This window comes from Corvus moneduloides, chromosome 4, assembly GCF_009650955.1.
Source record: "Corvus moneduloides isolate bCorMon1 chromosome 4, bCorMon1.pri, whole genome shotgun sequence".
Taxonomy (NCBI): Eukaryota; Metazoa; Chordata; class Aves; order Passeriformes; family Corvidae; genus Corvus; species Corvus moneduloides.
The window spans coordinates 30,425,812-30,448,101 of NC_045479.1; the positions used below are offsets into that span (position 1 = coordinate 30,425,812).

Sequence of the window (22,290 nt, forward strand, 5' to 3'; positions counted from 1 at the left end):
TAACTACAGCAGAAATGTGCACACCCAGGTATGCTGTGTAATTTTTTGTAATGCAATTAAAGTGTAAATGGAAAGTTCTTTCGCTCAGCTTGAGAAGTGAAAGAGGCAAATAATTTCTACTTTATTAAATGCTGGTAGTCCTTACAGCTATCCCATTTCATTCTGTCCCCTAAAAGCAAATATGGTTGAGTCCTCCTGGATTGTACCATTATCCTCTCTTGGATGCTAACTGAGAGCAACCCATGCTGTCATCCAAGGCACTGTGTGTATTCAGCTACAGTGCTTGCAGTGCCCAGGCTGCAGCTGCTCCTGTTAGAGCAGAGCCATCCCCACTAACTAGAATCCAGACAACCATCCAACTTTAGACCACACTATGAAGATAGATAGGAAATGAAACCCTCTTTTAGAAAAAAATGCCCTTTAAAATCTGCTTACCTCTGGGACAAAGAACCTTTTGTCACGATCCCAGACCTGAGGCCAAATTATGACCTCTTGCAGCTGCCTGAACTTCTGAAAGTTGTCCAACCATTTCACTTTACCTTCCAGATCCCCTGAAATGTGTGAAACACCAGTTACCGCCAGGGCTGGCAAAAGCAGTCCTGTTTCTAGAAGATGCTGAATACTGATTTTCTCCAGTGAAAGCCGAAGTGCCTCACGTGTAAGGCCCCAGATGAAATCTTGATCTCATTGTAAAAAATGCCTAAACTCTACTTAGATCAGCAGGGGCAGAATTTCAATTCATGCATTCAAAGATGCTTAAATTAATTGCTAAATGAAAAGGTTGTGTTTACTAATCTGTCTGGGGAACAGAGGAAATCATATTAAACTCAAACTGTAATCTTAAAAATGTCTTTAAAAAAAGTGCTGTCATTCTAAACTCTCTGGTATAGCGAGAGAAAAATATTTTTCATTTCATATATACAGTTTATAAAAAGACTGTTGAAATTAATGAGAATTAATTTCAGAGGAATTGTTGCCAGGAGTGACTGAAGTATTTAACTGAGGTGGGCTTCCCTCAAAATCTGAAAAATGGGGACTGTGTCTTTGCTGATTCAGGGCCATTATGGGGAAAGTTTTAATGGACCTGCAACTTAAATTTCAAGTTTTTGAGTGGAGTGGTATTGCAGATAATGGTTTCAGACACACACCTCCCCACCAGAAGGGGAGTGCTTGGACTACAACTGTTCTTTATGTTACTGATTTACTGATCAAAAAATGAGGGCAGATCTTTGTCAGGTGTATGTGAATAAAGAGGGGTCACCCTTCTATCTTCAGTTTCCTTGATCCAGAGATGTCTAATTTCTGGAAGGACCTATTTATTCTGCCAGTAATACTCTCCAGATATCCCATGGTCTTTTGTGGCCATACCTAAAACTGCTGTCCTTCCAGCAGACAGGCTAGCAACAAACCCATCTTACTTTCCTATGGGACACGTTCTGCGCAGAGAGGTGCGCTCCTTGTGTGGGCATCGTAAGACTTGGCAAGAGGAGAAGGAACCCCAGTCTCTCTTTTAGGTGGTCATTCTGTAATTGGAGTATTTATTTAAGAAGAAGGAGCCCCAGATTTATGTATCTCTAGAATGCATTAACTCTCTCTCTGCCACATCTCCTGAGGAGATGTTCAAGCCTTCAGCCTCCAGCATGGGCAGAAGGATGGCAGCAGGGGTTAGGGTTACTCTCTGAGTGAGCCACCATGCTGGGTTGCTCAAGGCCCTGGTGTGCTGCTCATGAGAATGAAGCACTATCTGGTACTTATCCCTGTCAAGACTGCTGTGATAAGTGATTTGCTGATGTATTGTCTTGTCTTGGATTTCAGTGGGGGCTGCAGGAAGCCGTTGGGGGATAAACCTATCTGCTGATGAACTATATGGTCATAAGGCTCTAAAAGATGCACTTGAATCTCCCCGAACAAGACTGAATTAATAAATTATTTACTTAAAACAAAATGCAGGGAAAAAGTTAATATCTGGACCAACCCCTTGTTTTCCACAATAGCTGGAGAAAATCTGTAGCTGAGACAACTTTACATGGTAGGACCCTGTCATTAGTGAAAGGTCGCAGACATAATATTCCCCTTGTGAGCGCAAATTTATCCTCTTAAGGATCAGCCCTAAAAAAAAATCCTCCTTAGACATGAATCTAACTGAAAGACTTCTTTGTTTGAGGTTTCTTGATATGTTCCAATTTGAGATCTGCTCTTAATTGTTTGCCTGTCACTGCAGATGATTCTGAGAAAATACGAGTGACTCACTGATTTGGGAGTCCTGTGACATTGCTCAGAGAGGCTTTGACAGCACAAGGTTGCCCAAATAATTCCCTACAGAATGAGGCTCAGGACTGTGGAAAGGCACATACATCCTTGTTGCATTTCTGCGGAGACACGTGACCAATTCACACTTCAAAGGACATGCTCAGGAAGGCCACATAACTTTCTAATTTGTAACTGCATACTTGACTTTCAATCTTTGTTACTTACTTATGGACTTTTCCACCTTCTCTTTAAGTGACTGGATAAAACTTTTCTCTGTTTCATCAGTGCTCCTCTTCCAGATGTTGTTGAGGAGGAGGGGATACCGCATCAATCGATGCAGAGGAGCAACTAGCAGCTCTGGCAGATGCAACCTCTTGCACTGTTCATTTTGTTCACACCACTGCTGAAGACAAAGAAAATCTGCCTTAGGCATCAGCTTGCTTCTGGCTGGGAGGTAGCAAACAGTTTTCTGCATCATTAGCTGGCTGTAATGAGACAGGGACTAATGAAAGATGAATTTCTCACACAGGGAGAGCAAGGGCAATGTAAAGGCTCTTGTCACAGTTTAATCCAGCAAGTATCTAAACCACACAGCCACTCATTCACTCTTCACTTCCTCCTGTGGGATGGGGAAGAGAAGTGGGAAATAAAAAAGAAAGTTTGTAGTTTGAGATAAAGGCAGTTTAATGGAACAGAAACAGAAGGGAAAAAAAATAACAGAATATACAAAACAAGTGGTGCACAATGCTCACCATCCACTGATCAATGCCCAGCCAATCCCAGAGCAGAGGCCCCCCCCAGCCAGCTTTCCCTCTGGTTCATATACTGAGGATGACACCATATGGTATGGAATACCCCTTGGGTCACTTGGGGTCACCTGTTCTGGCTGTGCCCCCTCCCGACTTCTTGTGCCCACCAGACTCCTTGCTGGTGGTGGTGAGAGACAGAAAAGTCCTTGACTTAGTGCAAACTGCTTAGCAACAAGTAAACATCAGTGTGTTATCAAGATTACTCTCATCTTAAATCCAAGCTACAACACTATGCCAGCTACCAAGAGCAAACCAAGGACAGCTCTCTACAGGGGGAATTGCATTGCCCCTCCAGATTCACTTTCTGCATCGCTTCTTACCATTCCAGATGCTGTGGCCATGTTATCATATCACGTAGGGCTCTTATTTATCTGCTGTTCTAATTTTCTCAGGAAAAACTTTAAAAATTAACCTGAATTATGTTTGAAAGCCACCTTATATTTTAGGGTCGCTGCTACTTGCCACAGGGGAACATTTTCCCTAGGTATGAATGTATGAAATCCTCATCAGGGAGCAAGCAGTGTGAAACTCCAAGGCCCAAGCTGCAGTTTGCCTGCCATAAAGAGGTGCCCTTCCAGTTTTGGGCTGCCTATGAGAAAAGCCCACTACTTCAGTTTCTCTTTCTAAGCCTGTAATTTTGAGGATCATTCTTAAGTATTTACAGGACACACTGGTCTGCTAATGATGTCAGAAAGAGCAGAGCCTGAGATCCCCACCACTGTACTGTCTAGAGCTGTTGCTTAATGCAGTGTCAGCAAAGACAGAACCTGCTGTAGTGCTGCAACTTGATAAAGACATAACTGGATAGCTCTTTCCAGCCTTAGAGGGAGGTAAATGCTCCCTTACTGGTATTTTTTTGATGCCAAAGTAAAACATTTGAGAGAATTTACAATATGGATTGATTTTTGTGTCTTTTTTTTCCTGTAACAATTTCACTTTGTTAAGGTGGAGGTCACTGAGTCAAGGGATTATGTGCAAAACATCTGAATGGAAGAGGCTAGTAGTTTGTATTTTCTGCCCGCAAAAATGCAGTCCAGCTCTTCCCCTCTTATCTGTTCTAAATTACAAGTAGGGACTTTCACACATGCAGGTGAACATACACTCAGAAGGGTGACTTATTGGTGATAGGCTCTGCAGTTCAAAAAATCCATGTTAAATGCTACTACAGAGTTTTGCTGCTAATGAATATTCCTAATTTCCTGTTAAAATGCTGTCATAAGGTAGGAAGGCTGAAGACAACAACAACAACAACAACAACAGCAACGCCAACAACAGAACCATCACTTTACTTTCAGGTAGATGCTAAAATCTTCTCTCTGTCTCAGTTTTTCCAAGTAGAAGACAGCAGAGGTATAATTAAGGCAATAAATCTGGTGTGTCTGGCAGAGGTCACCCTGAAAAAACTGCAGAAAAGGTTTGGAAATTTATCAAAAAAGAAAAATACCATGACAAAGGGAGAAACAACAGTTCTGAGTTTGTAATGTGCATTTTATCTGATATTTCCTTGTCCTTAGGAAAATGAAAGAAGAGAGAAAGGGGGAATTAAAAAAGTAAAGGGCAGTTAAAACAGCAAGAAACTGTAAAGTAGTAAAAATACCACAACAATGCTCAAATGATGTATGGGAGTACTGTTCTAACAGCTCTGCAGAGGTGTGGCATATTCTTAGGCTTTGTTTCACTAGAAATAAATGATGTGAAATTCATGTGGAAGTTGAAGATGAAACCCACTATTTCTGAAACAGCTTTGATGACTTCATGTAGCATGGTATTTTATATTTGAGTATGCTCTTAGAAATAACAGGATAGCCTTATTTAGGTTGGAGATGTTGAATGTCATGCGTGATAAAATGCAGCTTTGTCTGGGATTTTGTTTGTCTACACAAAAAATTATCAATAAATGCCTGAAGTCAGAGGTTGCAGGGGCAAGAACCCAAGCTCTAGCCTTAATTCCTCTTTTAAAAATCTTAGCACTGAGGTAGGGTCTTTTATTGTGTCCCAGAAGTTTTCTAATGGCCTCTACTGCTAGGGAAGGTTCCGGTCCATCATTTGACTTTCAGTCTTCATTAATATTTCCAACTTTACAAGCATTGGGAAGTTGTGCAGGAATTAGAGCTCCTGTAGACTACTGTTCAAGCAACTGCCTCTTTCACCACACAGACTGGCCAAAAAGGTTGCAGGGCAGGCAGGGCTTCACAGTGGCAGGACAGCTGAGGCTGTGCCTCTCTTGCTTAACTGACCCCAGCCAAAGTGTAATTTCAGTCCCACCCAACTCTTAATAAGCACTTATAAACACTTGTGGGTCTGGTCCATGGGGTGAAGGAGGATCTGTGTGAAGGAGTGCAAGGAGGCAGTGATGGGGATGGGGTCTGGTCTCAGGGAAGCATCTTCCATAGAGTGGGAAGCTTGCCTCTGCCAGTGGAATAGTCTCCTCAGAGTCTGGGCTGCTGTTCCCCAGGAAGGGAAAATCTTTCCACACTTTATTTCACATACAGAGCACCTTTCCATGACTGCTTCAAACATTCCAGTGAATAAAAATCAAAACATCCTTGTGATAGGAACTACTAGAGGCTGAGACCAAATTGCCTGTGGCAGATGGCATGGACTTGACTAACCTGATTGCTCTGAAGCACCTGTATGCCATGATAAATGGTCTGCTGCTTGTATTACAAGCAAGAATACTTCTAATTATGTTACCGTTCTGAGTATGGAGCTGAAATCCATAGGAGAGTCTGACTTGCTGACATGCTTCTTTGCAGCTTCAAAAAAAGTTTTCAGTAAACTGAGACTTATCTAAGGGAAAAAAAGAGAGAAATTTGCATCAGTGATTGGAAGTTAAGATTAAAGGAACTTTATTTCCCATCCCTGGCCTCTCCAAAGGCTCCAAGTGTAATGTGTGCCTATACTTACCTCTAACATTGCCAGAATTGTCTTCAGAATTATGCCCAGAATGCTTTAATTAGTCGGAAGCTAAACCAAATCTATACAAATACATACTTACGTTGTGATAATGCCTTACGACAAAAGCTTTGAAACAAGATTAGCTAGTCTATTTAAACTTGTCTTAGGGTAGCAGCTGTATTTGACATGAGTTGACATTAAAAATGACAATGGATGAGTAGTATCTTGTGGGAAACTCTGTGTATGACAGAGCTGTGACAATTAAGGAAGCCTTCATGGTCATTTGAGGAAGACACCATCTTTCATAGTTTGAGTTTCATACAACTGAAGGTGAAGGAAGTATCTATAAAATACTACAGAAAGTCACATATTCCCCATAAGTTAACTTTACATGTTTATATTGGATTCAAAAGTGCCTACCTTATCAGTCAGATGGGGCTGCAAGCCTGCTCCTAAGCTCACACTTTTGTCCTGAACACACTGTTTTCACACAAATTCATGACTGGACTAAGTTGTTGGCCAAATTTTAGGCCAGAAGGGCACATCAGTCCTCTGTGATACTGCTACAAACTGTAATAGCTGCAGACTGCTTTGTTTGGTGTATTTATGGGGGCAAGGATACTTATAGGATGATGCTCATTCTTTAATTTTGACCTTTACAACTTTTCCAGCATGTATTTTTTCATGGATTTGGCCTGCTGTCAAGAAGATATGCGTGCTGTAAAATGCATGAAAAAAGGCACAAAAGGCATTGAGAGCAGTTTCTTTCTCCTACATTTATTCACTATTTTAAGTATGCATAACAGATGATCATTTATCATCCTCATTAATAAGGACAAAAAATTAGAAAGTAAACCCAGAAATTTTTTCAGATAATTCTCTCAAGACATGACCAAGCTCCAGCCAAGCTCAAAGCTAAGTGGAACACAGCAATATACCCCACTCTCTTCTTTGAACAAGAACAAAGGAATCAACAGCCACACATCTGCTGAACTCTAGTAGTTGCCTGCATGTACAGTCTCAGTCCACAACAAGCCAAAGATGAAACCTGTCAGCTAAAAACCTGCTGGTTGGTCATTCAGCAGTTCACCAGGTGTGAGGTCTGTGACTGAGCAGCTGTGCCTTGCTCATGTGTTTGAGTTCTGGCTTATTGTCCCTACTTTGAAGACCTTTCTCAGGTTTCTTGTTTTGGCTAAAAAGGGAGATACTCACTATTAAGAGAATTACAATAAGGCAAAGAAATTGAACTCAGCAGCTGATTCAGGGCACGTGATGTGATTGTGAGTAGTCATTCAATTAAGGCAGCTGCAGAATTCTTTCCAAAATTCACTTTACAATGAAGGGTGAGGTGTCCTGTAAAAGGGCCCTCAAGCTAAGAAAAATAGTTTTGTTTCTAAAGTAATGTGAAAGCTATTTTTGACTTAGGGGTTTTTAACTTTCAGGAGCTGAAAATGGTCTCCCAGCAACTGGTCAAAAGCAGCAAGGATCTGGAGTACATCACAGCCAAGCCTTGTGGCCTCTCTCCTCCTGGACAGTGCAGGGTAAGTAGCACATGAGCACAGAGCATCCAGTCTGTGTGGGAGAGATCCTCACACATATGCCAAGGGACACCTCAGCAGGAGAGAGGGGGTCACCATTTTGTTTTAACTTGCTCTATTGGAATGGCATAGTAGACAGCACAGTCTTTGTGCCCATCTGTTTGCAAAAGGGGACTTGTTATGTAGTTATTTTGCCATGGTTCCTGTTTTGCTGTAAAGATTGTGTTGTAGTTTATCTTCACAAACCCTTTACAGGTTTGCTGCTTATGAGAATTAGTCTCAAACTTGCGTTTCCTTCAGAAACAACTACCAAACGAGCTCTCTCATGGCATGTTTAAAATACCATGTATCTTTGGTTGATGATACAAGAGAATGATTTGCACTCTCTGCAATGATATTTGACCCTCACTGATATACCACATAGAGAGGAAGAAAAGATGGATTATTTGAACAAAGTTCCAAATATGAGCATTGAAACAGAATAAAAGCTTTTGGTTTGTTGTCTTCTTTTGTTGGGATGAGTGATTCCTGATCTGATAACACTTCTCTTTTTCTACTCACCTTGTTTAACTCCTCTAAGTTCGCGAAAAGTCTCCACAAATCCACATCCAAGAGAAATTCATTACTCTGGAGGTATTTTAGAGTGTTCATAAATATCTTTAAAACCAAAAGAAATCCATGTTAATTACTGTTTGTACCAATTCAATATATATTTTATTTTTCCCCCTGAAAATAACATTTGTACTGTAATTCATATGAAAGGATCATTTGATTTAGGGAGGGTAGAAGATGGCATTGTGAGAAAAGTTTCCTGATTTTCCTGAAGGATAAATATTGTGTTTTGTGTGCAGAAGAGGGTATGAGTGATGTCTCTGGGGTTTCTCTGTGGTTACCATGGAGGCAGCTGTGTCCCTGCTGTGCCCTTGGGCAGAATAGGGGCAAATGAGCCCCCTGCAGATCTCTGTGTGAAGGACTCAGCAACATCAGTCACAGTTACAGATTTCCATGACCTTTCTAAATGCTTTCCTTCCTACCCCATGCATCTGCTGCTATCTAAATTGTTTAGAGTTACTATGAGAAAAAAAGATATTCCTGGATTAAGGTAAGTAGAGGTCCTGTGGAGGTTTTTAATCTCTTTGGGTTATTTTATTAACCTGTATTGAGTGAAAACTGCATGTTTATTTATTGGCTGTTTCAGATTTTATATTTTTTAAGCTGATTGAGCTGTACTGAATCTGACCTAAATCTAAAAAAGGCTTAAAATTTATAGGTTACTGAGTAGAATTTTTTTTTTTTTGTTCATGCATATAAAGCATTAATGAAAAAACTTGTCATCCGGGTGCCAGGACTAAATAGCTAGTGAGAGTGTTTGCTTAGCCTTGTATAATTCTTTAGTTGCCATGACCAGGTTGACCTGAGAGTTTAAAGGGGATTTATGGTGGTCTTAAAGGTCCCTGTGGCAATTCATTAAAATCAGTGAAATATTTCTGTATTTGGAAGTAAGGAGGTATCTTTAAAACTGGTTACCCAAATGCAGTGGATTCTTTCTTTAGCAGCAGAGGTTGGGAAGCTGTCATGGACCGAATAGCTCATCATTCATAGGTCACACAGGCTGGCTAAGGCTTGTCTGTGGGTTCCTACATCAGACTCATAAGGAGCTTGCATGACTGCTGTTATCGTCATCCTTCCCAGTATTCACCACTTTCTAATCTTTTCAGATTTGTAAACTAAGTGTATAGAAGGAAAGGTGCTCTTCTTCTGCCTTAGATCAATAGCTGGTCCTGTCATCCTGTTTTCTGTCCCTTCCTGTTCTGTCCCGCCAAGGAGGAATTCAGCCCACTCCTCTATTTTTTTTCCTCTACTTTGCAGAAGTTCTTGTATTGTCCAGGCTAACTTTTCAGCAACATGGAATATTTTTCACAAATCTCTTTTCTTTGACTTAATAAAAAATCAGAAATTGTCTGTGCCAAGTAAGAGAAAAATGATAAGAAAATGTTTATGGAACCTTCCATCCTTTTAAATGGATATATTAACATTTGATGTGTGGTGAATATAAATACCACAGCTATTCTTGTAACAGTGTGTAATATTCCTGTCCATATTTCAAGCTCTTAAAATTCACTGTATTGGAGATAATATAGTTTTTGGGAGAGGAGTTGTTTTTAGTATGCTTGTTTTCATGTAACATTAAACTACAGGTCTGCTGAATTCTGAGGTTTTCATGCTCCAGTCAGGATAATCTAACCACAGCTCTATAAGAAGTTAAATGATGAATATAATGTTGCACACTTGCAGTACAGAAATATTCAATTGGAATAGTCCAGTACAGAAATCATCAGGTGGAGCATGGCTTTGGTACAGTGTTTGTGAGAGGACTAGTGGAATATCAGTTGAATATCCTGGAAAGCTCTGCAGTCAGATGGTAATTGCAAAGCACTAGATTGCATCACTGGAAAGTGATGTTTGGAAGAAGAGATACCATCATAAAGACAGAAAAGGGAACTATGGAAACGGGATGAGCAGGCCAGATGGGAGGAACAACCAGGTGCTTATGTCATTCCCCCAAAGACCTCTAATGAGAGGTTTCAGGTGGCTTTGTGTCCATCACAGGAGAACAAATAATGCTTCATTATTTTTGCGAAGTGAAATCTGACGTTACCATCTTGAGAACCAACAAATGATCCAGAAAGTAAGTGCATTCACTTGTGAAAAGTTCCCACACTGCTGCTTCTTTTTTCACTTCTAGCCGGCTGTTGACATCTTTCTGCTCAGTCTGTTGCTCATTTATAAATTCGTGCCAAGATTTACTCTATTGATTGAAGAAGAAAGAAAACCACCAATTGTTTCATCAGTTGCTTCAGACCTTATGAAAAGAATCGATGTCCCATTTCCTGGGTAAAATCTCACCTGCCAGTATTAGTGATTTGTCTTCTGAAAGCTTAAAAATTCCTTTAAAATATTTTAAAACCTGACATTTTCCTCTAATATGCTAATAATATGAACACACTGAATTTGAAAGCAACAAAATATGATAGTCTCTGTTTAGGTATGTTGCATCAAAAATTAGTGGGCAGCTTGCAAATGCTAAGGAATTTCATCTGTTGTGCTGCTATTGGCTGGATGATAGCTTCTTATTTTCTGGATGATAAAATCAAGGTACCAAAGGACTAGGTCTTTATAGTTACTTGTAAATTGTTTTGTTTAGTCCTAGGGTGGCCACTGTCACATTATGGACCTGCTCCAAAGTCAGATGTTCGTACATAAGTTAGGCACTGACAGGAGCTCTCAGCATCTGTCTGTGGGGAGCTGCAGATAACAGCCTGCTGTGAGAAGCAGAAGGTTTTCTTCAGAGAGGGGGTGGTGTTAGGTGGCTAGGGGCCAGAAGCCTAGTTTGTCTGGCAGACAGGCTTTGGTGGCTCTTTTACAGCCAAACCTTGGTGTTGGCACTGACCTCCGTGTGGCTGCCTCTGAACGCAGCCCTAAGGCAGCAATGGGGTTGCTGCGTTCCATTTGACATCTTTCTGATGCTGTAGTTTCTTTCCCCAGACCTGTAGGTGCTGCTGAGAGGGTTGCCTTGAGACCTTTTTCTGAAGGTGGTACTTCCCTGATCTAGGGCAGTCTGGAACCCTGGCAAAATCCCAATGTTTTTAAGGGCCTTTGCTAACTTACTCTGACCCTCAGTTTCCTCCTTACCCCTCCATTTCAAATGACAAAAATATACCATATATTATGCATTAATTGAACAGAAAGGTCTCATACCCAGATTAATGAACTGAAAAATGTTAGCTTATAAAGAACACAAAACTCCTCCTCCCATCTTTAAGTATCCTTGATACGGTATACTGAGTATTTTGTTACCTTAAAGCAGAAAAATTCATATGTGCAGCAGTCTATGATCTTAACAGTTGAAAGACAATTTTCCAGATCAGATGCTTGCTTCTGTTTGTCTTTACCCTGCTGAATGAAAAAAACCACCCCTGATTCGTACAGCGTTTTAAAGACTGTTAAGAAGTTTACCGAGCTGTATAGCCTTGCCCAAATCTGTAAGGAGTTTGCCCTTAAACGAATGATTTCTTTATATTTCCAGGCTCTTCTGCACAGAGACAAGGCAGTGATGGCAGTTTCTTTGTAGCTGTGGGTGGGGTGTGTAGATGCCTTAGGCTTGGATGTGTAAGATCATATTTATGTAATACACTAGTCTTTGACAGGGCAAATTATTGGTATGGCAACAGGCTACCCTTAGAAGACAGAACAAATGAAATGTTTTGCTTCCTTTAGCATCATCCTCTCAGAGGTATACAAATTTATGTATTTATTTATTTATTTTTAAGTTTTTGAGCTACGTATTCAAAAAGCTCCTTTGGTCAGCTGCAGAGTAGTGTCTGTAAAATGAGCTTTCAGAAAGCTAAAAGAGCAGCAGGAGTTTGTGTGAGTGACCATGAAATAAAAACAATTGCTTTTGTTTTGGCTTTGTTTTTGCAGGCCATGTAAAAAAATTTAAACATTATTTATGAACTCTAATTTAATGCTGTGGGCACAGACTTATAAGGTATTTGCCTAAGTTTTATCTGTTCTCTGGAACAGTATATTCCTGCTTCATGGATTTCTATTGTCTGAACTTCAGGCAATGAACTCAAGCCAATTTTGAAATACGTGTTTGATTATAACATTTGAAACTTAGAGTTTAAGTTCAGCTCTTAATTTTGAAACATAGATGGAAGTGGAGCAGAAAAAATAATGCAGTTATAAATGGGGACACTGAACCAGTGTACCAGCAAATGAATCTTCATGATTTAAATTTTATGGCATTTAATAGTCTCAGAAATCACTTTTGTCTAATATCAAATGCTTTTTGTTGCAGATTTCAAGTATTTTGATTAATTTAAAAGTCCTCAGCTTTAGGTCATGCTCCTTCAAATGCTGTAGGAAGAGGGAACTCTTGTACATAAGAGTCTGAGTACTTGCATTTGTTTCGTATGCACAAATTATTCTTTGATAAAATGCAAAAAATACTGGGAAGGGACTGCTCTTACTTACATGTTTAGGGAGGAAAAATTATCAAGACACCCCTAAGAAAGTGTCCTGGAAAGCTACTTTTATAGGTAAAGCTTAGATCCCTTCCGTGTGAGTGGGAGTTTGTCGCATTCTCCAAAGCTCTACGGCATGCAGAAAATAGAGGATACAGGATGGTCAGAGCAACAATGCAACTGACTTGTCCACCTTGTGCTTCCTTACCCTGGGGAGCTGAGCTGGGCCTGTTGCCGCCCCTGAACGCCCTGTAAGAGAGCCCCTGCTCTCATTGCCCTTCCCACTCTGCCCTCCTGGTGCCAAGGACACCTCTTCTGCCGCCACCCACAGGGATGGGGAGCGATGGCACTGTGTTTTCATGTTCATCACATGCAATGGCTGCACTGGAGCCACCCAACCTTCATTGCAGATTAATGACCAAGCAGCCATAGGGAGGCCTGAGACCTCTGAGTTCAGCTCACCTGCTGGCTGCCTTTCTCCAAGGGCAAGAAAGCAAAGAAGCTATTTTTACCCAGGTTAGTTGTGGGAAAAGGCAAAATCAGTGCAAGGAAAAACAAAATGGTAAAAATACTCACAGCTCCTCTTTTGGCAAATGGCCACCTTGACTTTTTGGACTCTAATGGGTAAAACAAATGTTATCAGTAAGGAAACAGATAAAAAGAAAAATGTTATTTATATTATTGTTATATTCATTTTTATATGAAGCTTGATAGACTATACTCTACTTGGCTCATATTTAATACTTGAGTTTAGGCAGTTTGTGCATCAGACTTAAAACCCATGAAGCTTTTTGCGTTCCTCCCATCAAGAATGATGACTGTCTCTGATGAGACCTTGGATGAAGCTAAACGCTCCTACTTGTTGCAGGTGATTAGTATGTGATTGCCAATTCTTTACATGGGAAAATCATCATACCTCAAGCCAATTCTTGAAGATGTTTTAAAGCAAGAATTAGTCTATGCCTTCTCATTAGGACAACTTGGAGTTATGCAGGTGTTTAAATCTGCAGTTAATAAACAATCCTACAGGCCCTAAGCTTTGGATCTGTCATGGGGCTGGCACAGTGAGGCTGACTGTAATTTGTGGTCCTTGGTGAGGCACAGGGAGAGCTGGGGATCTAGGTTTAGGAATGCACTGATGAGTTGTGAGGAATGACTGTGTTCAGCAAGAAATCTGAGAAGGTTTTCATGTGGCACCTATCTTCAGGTGTGTGACTGGGAATCACAGTCAAAACTTTGTGTTTCTGGATTTTGAAGGTCTTGGCCATTCTGGGAATGGCTGGCTTATTTGCTGTCATGGAAATGCTGGCTGTGACCTTGGCTTTTAGAGAAACTTTTGATCTCTGGCCACCAGGATCTTTGGTCTCTGTCAATCACACCACACACTATACTTTATTTTACAATAGCAATTTGTGGAAATTGCTTGCAGGTCTGCATTTCAGTTTTGGAAGGTCTTGTGAGCAACCTCTAGCCATGAGTTGGGTCTCCTACCCTTGTGATGAGAACACTACTGCAAAGGGCAGCATGGGCCACTTTTCTCTCTGCTTGAAGCTGTGGAGGTAGGAAATTGTAACTCAGCTGCTTGCAGATGGAGATCCTGACCAGCGCACTGGTTGCTTCTAGCCTGTGGAGGAGCAATGCGATCTATGTCCTACCCTGTCATCTACTTGGATTTTGCATTCAACAGTAAAATGGAGGGGGAAAAAACAGGAAAAATAAAAGGAGGAGTTTAAAAATCTGCAATGCAATCACTTTAGTGTGGGGTGACAGGATGCCGCACAGAATCTGCACCACCTCATGTCCTCATTGTATACATCCTCCCTCCCATCCCACACACACGCATGTTCCAGTCCTGGCTTCTGCTGGGCTCAGAGGAGCAAACCCCACTCCGTGTCTGACCTGCACTGAGCAGGAAGGATGAGTAGGGCAGGTAGTCCATGGCACTGTCTGACACCAGGAGGTCTCCAGGGAACACCTCGAGTCCCGGCAGACTCACTACCAGGGAGCTACGCCTGCGCTCGGCTGATCTGTGAGATGCAACAACAACACACGTCATCTCTGTCTGCTTGCAGCTGCAGAGGAAACTTCTGAAGGGATCCTTGCTGATACGGGAGGGAATCAGCTAAAACACCAAATCACAATAACTATGACATAAGTGTTAAAAGAACAACAAGTAGAGAATTTCAGTGACTGACAGCAAATATCCAGTTATCTTTCCAACTCCACATTGTTGCTGAGATAAAGGTTCTTATGGTCATGTCTTGCCTCATGATAATAAATAATTAGAGCATTTAAATATGGAAAGTTCCTCGTCTCTTCTGAGGTTAGACAAAAACTGAGTGGGGATTTTAGAATCTACCTTTTGGCAGTGGAGTCCAAAGGAGCAGTTAAATCCTGTTTTTAGCTGATATGTGACTTGTCGTTACTTTTAACCTTCCTGTAACTCAGGTGATTTCAAGAAAAGACAGCACACTAGTGAAACAGTCAAAATGTTGGGTTTTTAAAAAAGTATTTAACCTTTTGGCTAGTTTGTGCTATTTTCTTTCTAAATATTCTTGGCATTTTTTTCTGCTGTTTCAAATATTTTGAATGTAATATGACTCAGTGGCCCTACTGATCGAAAACAAATGTCTCTTTCCAACTATTGTTGTTCCTAACGGAGAGCATTGTCCAGGATCTCGATTCATCAAGAAAAATGACACAGGCATTTTGTATCCAACAGCGTGTTTGTGCTAGAGGCTGCTTGCTTTCACATACGGAAACTGTTGGTGCATATTAAAAACCTTTTTGGATTTTGCTAATAACTCGCACTGATACCTCATGAATTGTGTTAGCATATGCTGCAAAGGGACCGGTGTCTGCAGCTATTGTTGTGCTGCCTTCACTTGACTGGTACATGAAGACTGCATTAGGGCTCAAAGGGTCAGTAATTCAGTAGGGAGGAGGCACAAAGTGCATGTACATATATAAAAATTCTATTTTTCAGGCACCAGTTATTGTGCATGGTATTTTTTGGTCAGCTAAGCATGATTCTTAATGAGATCTTTTTTTGTCTAGGCAGTTACCTTACTCTGAATATCCAGCCATTTGCCACACTTGATGTGAAACCTGGCTGGTATATTTTTTCCCTTAAGTGCATGAATAGTTACTTGACAACTTATCAACTGACAGATGAGCTCTGAGGTAGACAACTAGGATTTGATATGTATAGTAAGACATGGAGATTGTACCTTTTTTATGGCCTGACAGTGACACTGCTTGCAATTGCCTTAGCTAAACAATTGAATGGTATAGATGAAAACTGCAGCTAACAATGGAGAGGCTATCAGGAGGGCCAGGCCTGGGACTTTAACACCTGAACCATGGACATATCAGAGCTTAAAAACTATGTGTTGAAGAGGTTACAATGTGCAATTCAGGAGTTCTTTGAAACTTTTTCTGCTAGTCCTACTGAATGGGGAACATAGGATCTATTTATTTGGCTTTAGGATCTACAATGAAACTCTGTGGTTTCTCATTAAATTGAACCCTCAGCATGTGCTTTGAGAGCTTTAATGGGTGGGGGGTCTGTTTCTTGGCTGTCTGCAAGCCCACACCAGTGCAAGGGAGAGGAGTACTCCTTGCAAGAGTACCTTCCCGAGACGTGCACTGAGTGCTACCCAGTGCAAATTTTCAGTGTTTGTAATGATTGTGTTAAGATGCTACTGAAACCTCTACTGATTCCATGATGCAATCTCTTGGGCAGCCGGGCTATTATACTAGTGAGGTGCTGCAATATAGTACAAGAAAAATTCTCAAATGTTATTACTGTACTAGGAAATTCAGGAGATTTATTTCAGCTTGGCTTCACAGTAAAATTTTGCCAGTGTATTTTTGATTTTTAAAGCATCTAGCCTACTACTATTTTCACAATATATTTGAAGCTGCAGGCTGGTGGCTTATGAAGGCTAATAATGGAAACACAGTTTCACTGTAACTGAGTTAAATGACATTATTTACTCAGATCAAAAAGGCCTTGAACTTCAGGCACACATATGGCTAAACAAGCTCTTCACATGGGTGCACAAGCCTGTGAAATGTGGGGGCATGGCAAGATCACTTGGGTGTCTGTCCACAGTATACCTTTGCAATCTGACAAGCCTGGGCTGATTCATGGCTTGCACGCCTAAATTACACACTCATGCTTCAGAGATGAAAGTACAGGTATCTGTGGTTTCCTGGCCTCATGCCTGTAGACGTATTAGATACATCAGATGCTTCTGTTGTTTTTTCTGGAGAAATTAAATTACTGAAGTGCTGTGTAATAAAATTTACTAAGCTTTAAGTCTGCAATATTTTAGCATCTTCTCATGCCTTCAGACTCTGTAGCTTTGCTTTTTCCTTTAGTTTTTGTTTCTTTTACTTACTGGGAGCAGAGGAATCCAGTGATGGAGTGAAAGAAATGCTTGTGCTTTAGGGACAAACTCAGGCAATCTGAAGAGATATCAGCTGCAATAATTCCTCCTTAAAACCCACGTGTTTTTTGAAACATGATAATGTCATAGATTTGCGTGGCAAAGTTATGGAAAATTATTAGAGACATTGAAGCATGTCATGGTCTGGCAAAATAAATATCCTGTATATATAGTTACTTCTAAGGCATGGAAAGTATCTTCATCTGTCCATAACCTTAGCCTAACTAGCTATCCTAGGGAACAGACATCTATATAGATCACCTTACTTAAATAGCAGATATATTACTTAAAGGAATATCCACTAGATGTGAATAAAAAGCAACAGAAGGGGTTACTAAGGTAAATATGATAGGATGGTCACGGTACTGAAATAGCTGCCAGGTGGTCACACTGTTACCCAACCCACTCAGGGAGGGCATTTGGACTCCCTGATTCAAAAAGTTAGCATGGAAAATGACCTATTGTCAAGAGTAAAATATTTATAGGATTGCATAAGGAATTAGGTTTAGTATAATGGACGCAATCCTGTGCAATGTGCTCAGGATGACCCTGCTTGAGCAGGGAGGTTGTACCAGACAACTCACCGTGGTTCTTTCCAACCTTACCTACTCTGTGATTCTGTGGTGTCGTGACACTTTACAGCTCTGTGAAACAATAAAAGAGGAGTAGGATTACTTCAAGATAGATGAGCCCAGCTCCTTCAAGGCATTGAATATGAGCTGTCTTGGCAGTTACTGCAAAGACTCTTCATTAGCTGATTTGCTGTAGGAAATAGTGCAATGCAGTTTTCCACCCAGTCTCTGATAATGCTGAATAGTGCAAGCAGAAAATGAGCTCAGAGTAAACTCGAGGTTTTGTTTTAATAATTTTTTCTTCCATGGCAGTGTTGGTTTAGCACCTTCTCTCCACCACATACACCTCTCTCTGTGCTGGCCCTCTTGCCCTTTATTAATTTTGGATGGTTCTCTTTAATCAGCATCAGCTCAGCAAGTTGCCATGCTGACAGAGATGTGCTGGCATTCTTGACTGAGGACTGTGTGTGGGAAGGCTGTTTAAAATGAGCATGGGAGCATTAATGAAGTTTATTTGAAAGTACAGCCTGGGAGCAGGGAGAAGAGATGTTCATTAAAACTGAAGGACAGAGGTATGATTTTACCCAGGACAATATGTAAGTCAGTCTTGGAGAAGGGTTGCCAACTGTCCTAATGTGCTTCTAGATGGAGAGAATAATCTGACATTTCAACAGTTTTTCTGGCTGTGAGAAGAAGGGATTAGCTGTTAAGGAGTTAGACTAATGATCTTAGTAAAGGAGGAGCTGAATACAGGCTTAACCCAGACCTTGGACCAAATTAAACTTGACAAGAAACAATTAAAGCAGAAACTGGTGCTTTTAAAATATATTTTTGCACATTCTAATAGTGATCTAGATAGAATTCATAATACAACATCTGAACCACCTTTTGACAACCTTCCTGCTGGTGCCTATGGAAAAATTCTTGGATTGTGATTTCTTGATTTTTAAAAGATGTCTGGATAGAAATCCAAAGCCAGTATTCTAGCTGGCATATAATGACTTCCCTCTGAAGCCACTATAGGTGAGCAGCACCAAGAGGTGCGTACACTAAACGTTCAGTGTTCTCCTGTTTAATCATCTGTGTTCAATATCTTAAATTTCTCCTCTGAAGTTTGTTACACATCATGCAAATCTTCACACTGACAGTGAGATATGTTTATGTATTCCTGTTTTGAGTTGGATCAGAGCAGACTCTTCCCACAAAAGGTACAGATCACTTGTTGTCACACCCAGATGAAAAGATCTTTCCCTCCCCTTCTCTCTCCATCTCCTTTGTTAATTCAAAATGCTAAAGAGTGGGTTGGAAACTGCGGCAATTCAGAACATCTAGGAGGCCTCTTCTACAGTGAACATGTAATTTCAGATGCATGCATGCATCTCTTGAATATCATCTAGGGAACTGCATTGTGTAGAGGCTCCTAGACTATATCAGTCTGCTCCAAACCACACAGTCGCAAACATCCTTGAGGGGATCATGCAGTAAAGTGAGCGCTACTCCATCAATTAGAGAGGAGTGGTTATTAAGGGAGGTACTATCTCCTGCTTCCTTGTTGTGTGAAGAGAAAATAAAACTTTCTTTCCCTTTTGTAAACATTTGAACATCTTAAAGAAACATATCATAATCAAAATAATTTCTAATAGAGCTTTTACTTTCTGATAATTGTTTGTAAGACCTTGATCCAGTTCATTGCACAGGTCTATATAAGTATGCAACGCTCTGTCTTGTTGGCACTAACTTATAAAATCCATGTCTTCTATATACTCTTCTTAGTTTGTAGTTATAACAATCCCCCTGTCCAGTAGCAGTCCTAGATCTGCTTCGCTCATGTATGAGAACAATATTGAGCTGTTCTGCTAGCTCCTTTACTTCCCTCTCCCTTACACAAACTTTTGAAGAATGTCACTCAAGATTGAGATATTTCACATTCTTCAAGCTGAAATTTGATGCTGCTAAGCCAAACAACCAGACCTTTTGGCAGTTAGTTCCTAGTGCAAAGCTCCCCGATGATCCGGATGAAATATTTGCATGAAATGTAGCTAAACATGCTAGGGAGAAAGAAAATCTCATTAAAAAATTTAGGGAGCTGGTGACAGGCATTTCACATAGCAAATCTACAAATTAAGGTTGAGTTATGTATACATGACTCAATGTTCAGTTTTGCCTTAGAGTGAAGTAAATTCATTAAAAATGTAGGAGTGTCAAGCTTAGAATCATATAAAGCAAATATGTGCATACCTTTGCATGGGCAGTCCGCTCTCCTAAAAGAAAGTGAGATATTCTTAGTTACTTGGTCAGAAAGCAAGCAAGCAATTCTGATTTTTTGTGAAAAAAGAACTCATTTGTAAAGGGAAATGTACTAATGATAGTGGAATAGGCTTGGGCATAGGCTGACTAATTCACTGTTGTGGAGCAAGGAGAACTCATTTGATATCCAGAATGTTTTCTATATTTGAAGGGGGGGGGAGGGGGGGAGGAAAATAGCTTTTGATTTGTTGTGCAAAACTAACCAGTTAGTGAAGAACTCTACATCTCTTTGACACCATCCACCCTTGGTATAATGTGTGTGTAGCCAGTTTGCATAGGGACAGAGTCAAGCATGTGTGTGAATTTAGCTGCCTCTGCACATAATGGAAGGTCTTTGAGAGCAGATGTAGTAGCAAACCTGGCTTGTACAAAAAGCCTCTCCTTTTGTCCCTCTGTAGAGCTGAATGGTAGTTTCCTGCCCTTGAAAGACACAGGGTTTGCTCCTCCCTTGTTTATTTCTCTTTACTGATGCTTATGCTCTCTGGACCAGGGTTTCTTTTTTTCAGAAGAGATTGCACAAATGTTTCTTTGTTTATGGAGCTGGACATAGGAAGGGAGGGGTGCCTGTGAGTGGCAGAGCTAGGTAAGTGGAAATAAATTAAGGGGATGATACCTCTTCCTTTGGTAGTAGCAGACGTTAAATTTGACTCAACCAACTTAATTCTTGGTTTTATTAGGGTTACTAATCCCATTCAGTAAAACAGAATAGACAACTTCCCTGTCTTAGGAGTAATCCTGCTGAAGGGTTAAAGAATGGGTTGATAGAAAATAGTCTTCTAAAACCCAATCCTAAACAGGATAAATCACTTAGTCTTGTTCTTCCATATCCCCACCAACAGTTGTACTGGCCTACCAGGGTCAGTAGACAGAGGTGGGAAGGAGTGGCCATGTACAGGAGTGGACTAGGGTAACCTGGTCACCAAGGGACAAGGCTGGAGCTGCTGTCTCTTGGTGACTTGGAAAGAAAAATCTCCCTTCCTGTTAAGTGTAGAAGTCGGTCTGCTGTTTTAAAGGATCATGGCCCAAGCTGCAGTTCAGGTTAAGAACTGAGGTTTTATTTGTGCACTGGGCCACGATGAACCAACACTGAATATGGAAGACTGAAATAGAGGTTGCATCCCCCTATTCCTCTTACCTGGACACCTACCCAAAGTGTAGGGCTTGGGCAGGGGAGTCTCTTAGGAAGCGTAGCGGAGTTGGCTCTCCAAGAGTTTCTGGGTGGCTCCTTGGAACTGCTATTGCTGAGAGGATCCTCTTGGCTTGGAAGCTTTGATCTGGGTACATCAGACTCTGGAGCTGCTGTAGTTGTCTCAGACTTGGCTTTGGATGACAACAATTTTGCATGGACACAAGAGGGCAGCGACAAGGAGGAAATTGTAATGCACCGAGGTGGACTCTTACAAATGTGGTGGAGAGAGCCAGTGTATTCTTTTTGATTCCCCAGCTGAGCTGTGTCAGAACAGTCCTGAAGTGTCAGTGCTTGTGAGGCAGAGGCCATCCTTAGACGCCTTAAAGTAGGAGAAGTGGAAATTCTGGCCCGAGCATGGCGGTCGAACTGGAAAGGCGCATGGTGGATCCCAATGCACTCCTCTGTAGGAAGCCTCAGAAGTGAAGACCCTGTGTAACCTCGTCTGAGAATGTAGTCGCCTGGAGGCAAGGTGGTGGCCATACAGACTGGTACTGTCTGCATTTCACAGGAACTGAAGACAACTTCTGGGCTGCTGCTTCCAGACAAAGCAGCATTTTCCGTATGGAGATCATCTTCCCTATCTCGAAGTTCCACTCTGGCGCAGGTTTCTTTGACCAGGTCTGGAGAATAATCAGAGCTTGGTTGTTGCATTCTTAATTTGCAGCACAAAGATTTATATCTATGCATACCTAGGAAACGTGATCACAAACAGCTCTTACAAACTTGCCATGTACATTTTTAAATGGGAAAATATGCAAATGGAAAAAATATCCAAACAAAGCAATGTAGATATATGCACAAGTACAGAAACCATTACCTTCGCATTGAATCCTGCTTAAATACAGGTTTCAACAGGTTCAAGAGCCAATTTTGGCAAGCTGTTTGAACAGCTGCTAACTTTGAGTGTGCAAGCAGTGTCAGCATCAGTCAGTAGAACTAATTAGATGGTAAAGAGTAACTGTGTTTAGAAACGCTGCTCATCTGGTACTGCAGCCGCCTGATTTCCAGTTGCCACTCCCCCATCAATAAATGAGATTGTAGCACTGCTGTATGTGGGATAAAAATAAAGTCACTTGCTCTCAGGACTTGTTGCAAAATTCTTTATGTACAAATACTAATTTCTTGCTGAATTCTTAAGCAAATACAAATTGAACACTCAGGTAAGGTATGTCTCATTGCTCTTGCTTTCTTTTCAGCCTGAAAAGTACTTTGTAGTAAACTTTATGTATATCTTGTAATCAAATAA

General features: G+C 40.9%; 1 protein-coding gene across 1 annotated transcript in view; it reads right to left on the reverse strand.

Annotated features, from left to right (window-relative positions):
* The window catches only part of PLEKHG7 (pleckstrin homology and RhoGEF domain containing G7), a 32,859-nt gene extending 10,829 nt beyond the window's left edge, over positions 1 to 22,030 (reverse strand). The window contains exons 1-12 of the mRNA XM_032107852.1: positions 21,862 to 22,030; positions 20,991 to 21,733; positions 19,787 to 19,809; positions 17,582 to 17,620; positions 14,422 to 14,549; positions 13,099 to 13,139; positions 11,354 to 11,452; positions 10,155 to 10,304; positions 8,057 to 8,152; positions 5,754 to 5,849; positions 2,476 to 2,650; positions 436 to 551 (exon numbers count right to left, since the gene is read on the reverse strand). Coding sequence (XP_031963743.1) covers positions 436 to 551; positions 2,476 to 2,650; positions 5,754 to 5,849; positions 8,057 to 8,152; positions 10,155 to 10,304; positions 11,354 to 11,452; positions 13,099 to 13,139; positions 14,422 to 14,549; positions 17,582 to 17,620; positions 19,787 to 19,809; positions 20,991 to 21,731 — 1,704 coding nt within the window. The 5' untranslated portion in view covers positions 21,732 to 21,733; positions 21,862 to 22,030. The remainder of the gene's footprint in view (positions 1 to 435; positions 552 to 2,475; positions 2,651 to 5,753; positions 5,850 to 8,056; positions 8,153 to 10,154; positions 10,305 to 11,353; positions 11,453 to 13,098; positions 13,140 to 14,421; positions 14,550 to 17,581; positions 17,621 to 19,786; positions 19,810 to 20,990; positions 21,734 to 21,861) is intronic.
* Positions 22,031 to 22,290: the final 260 nt, after the last annotated feature.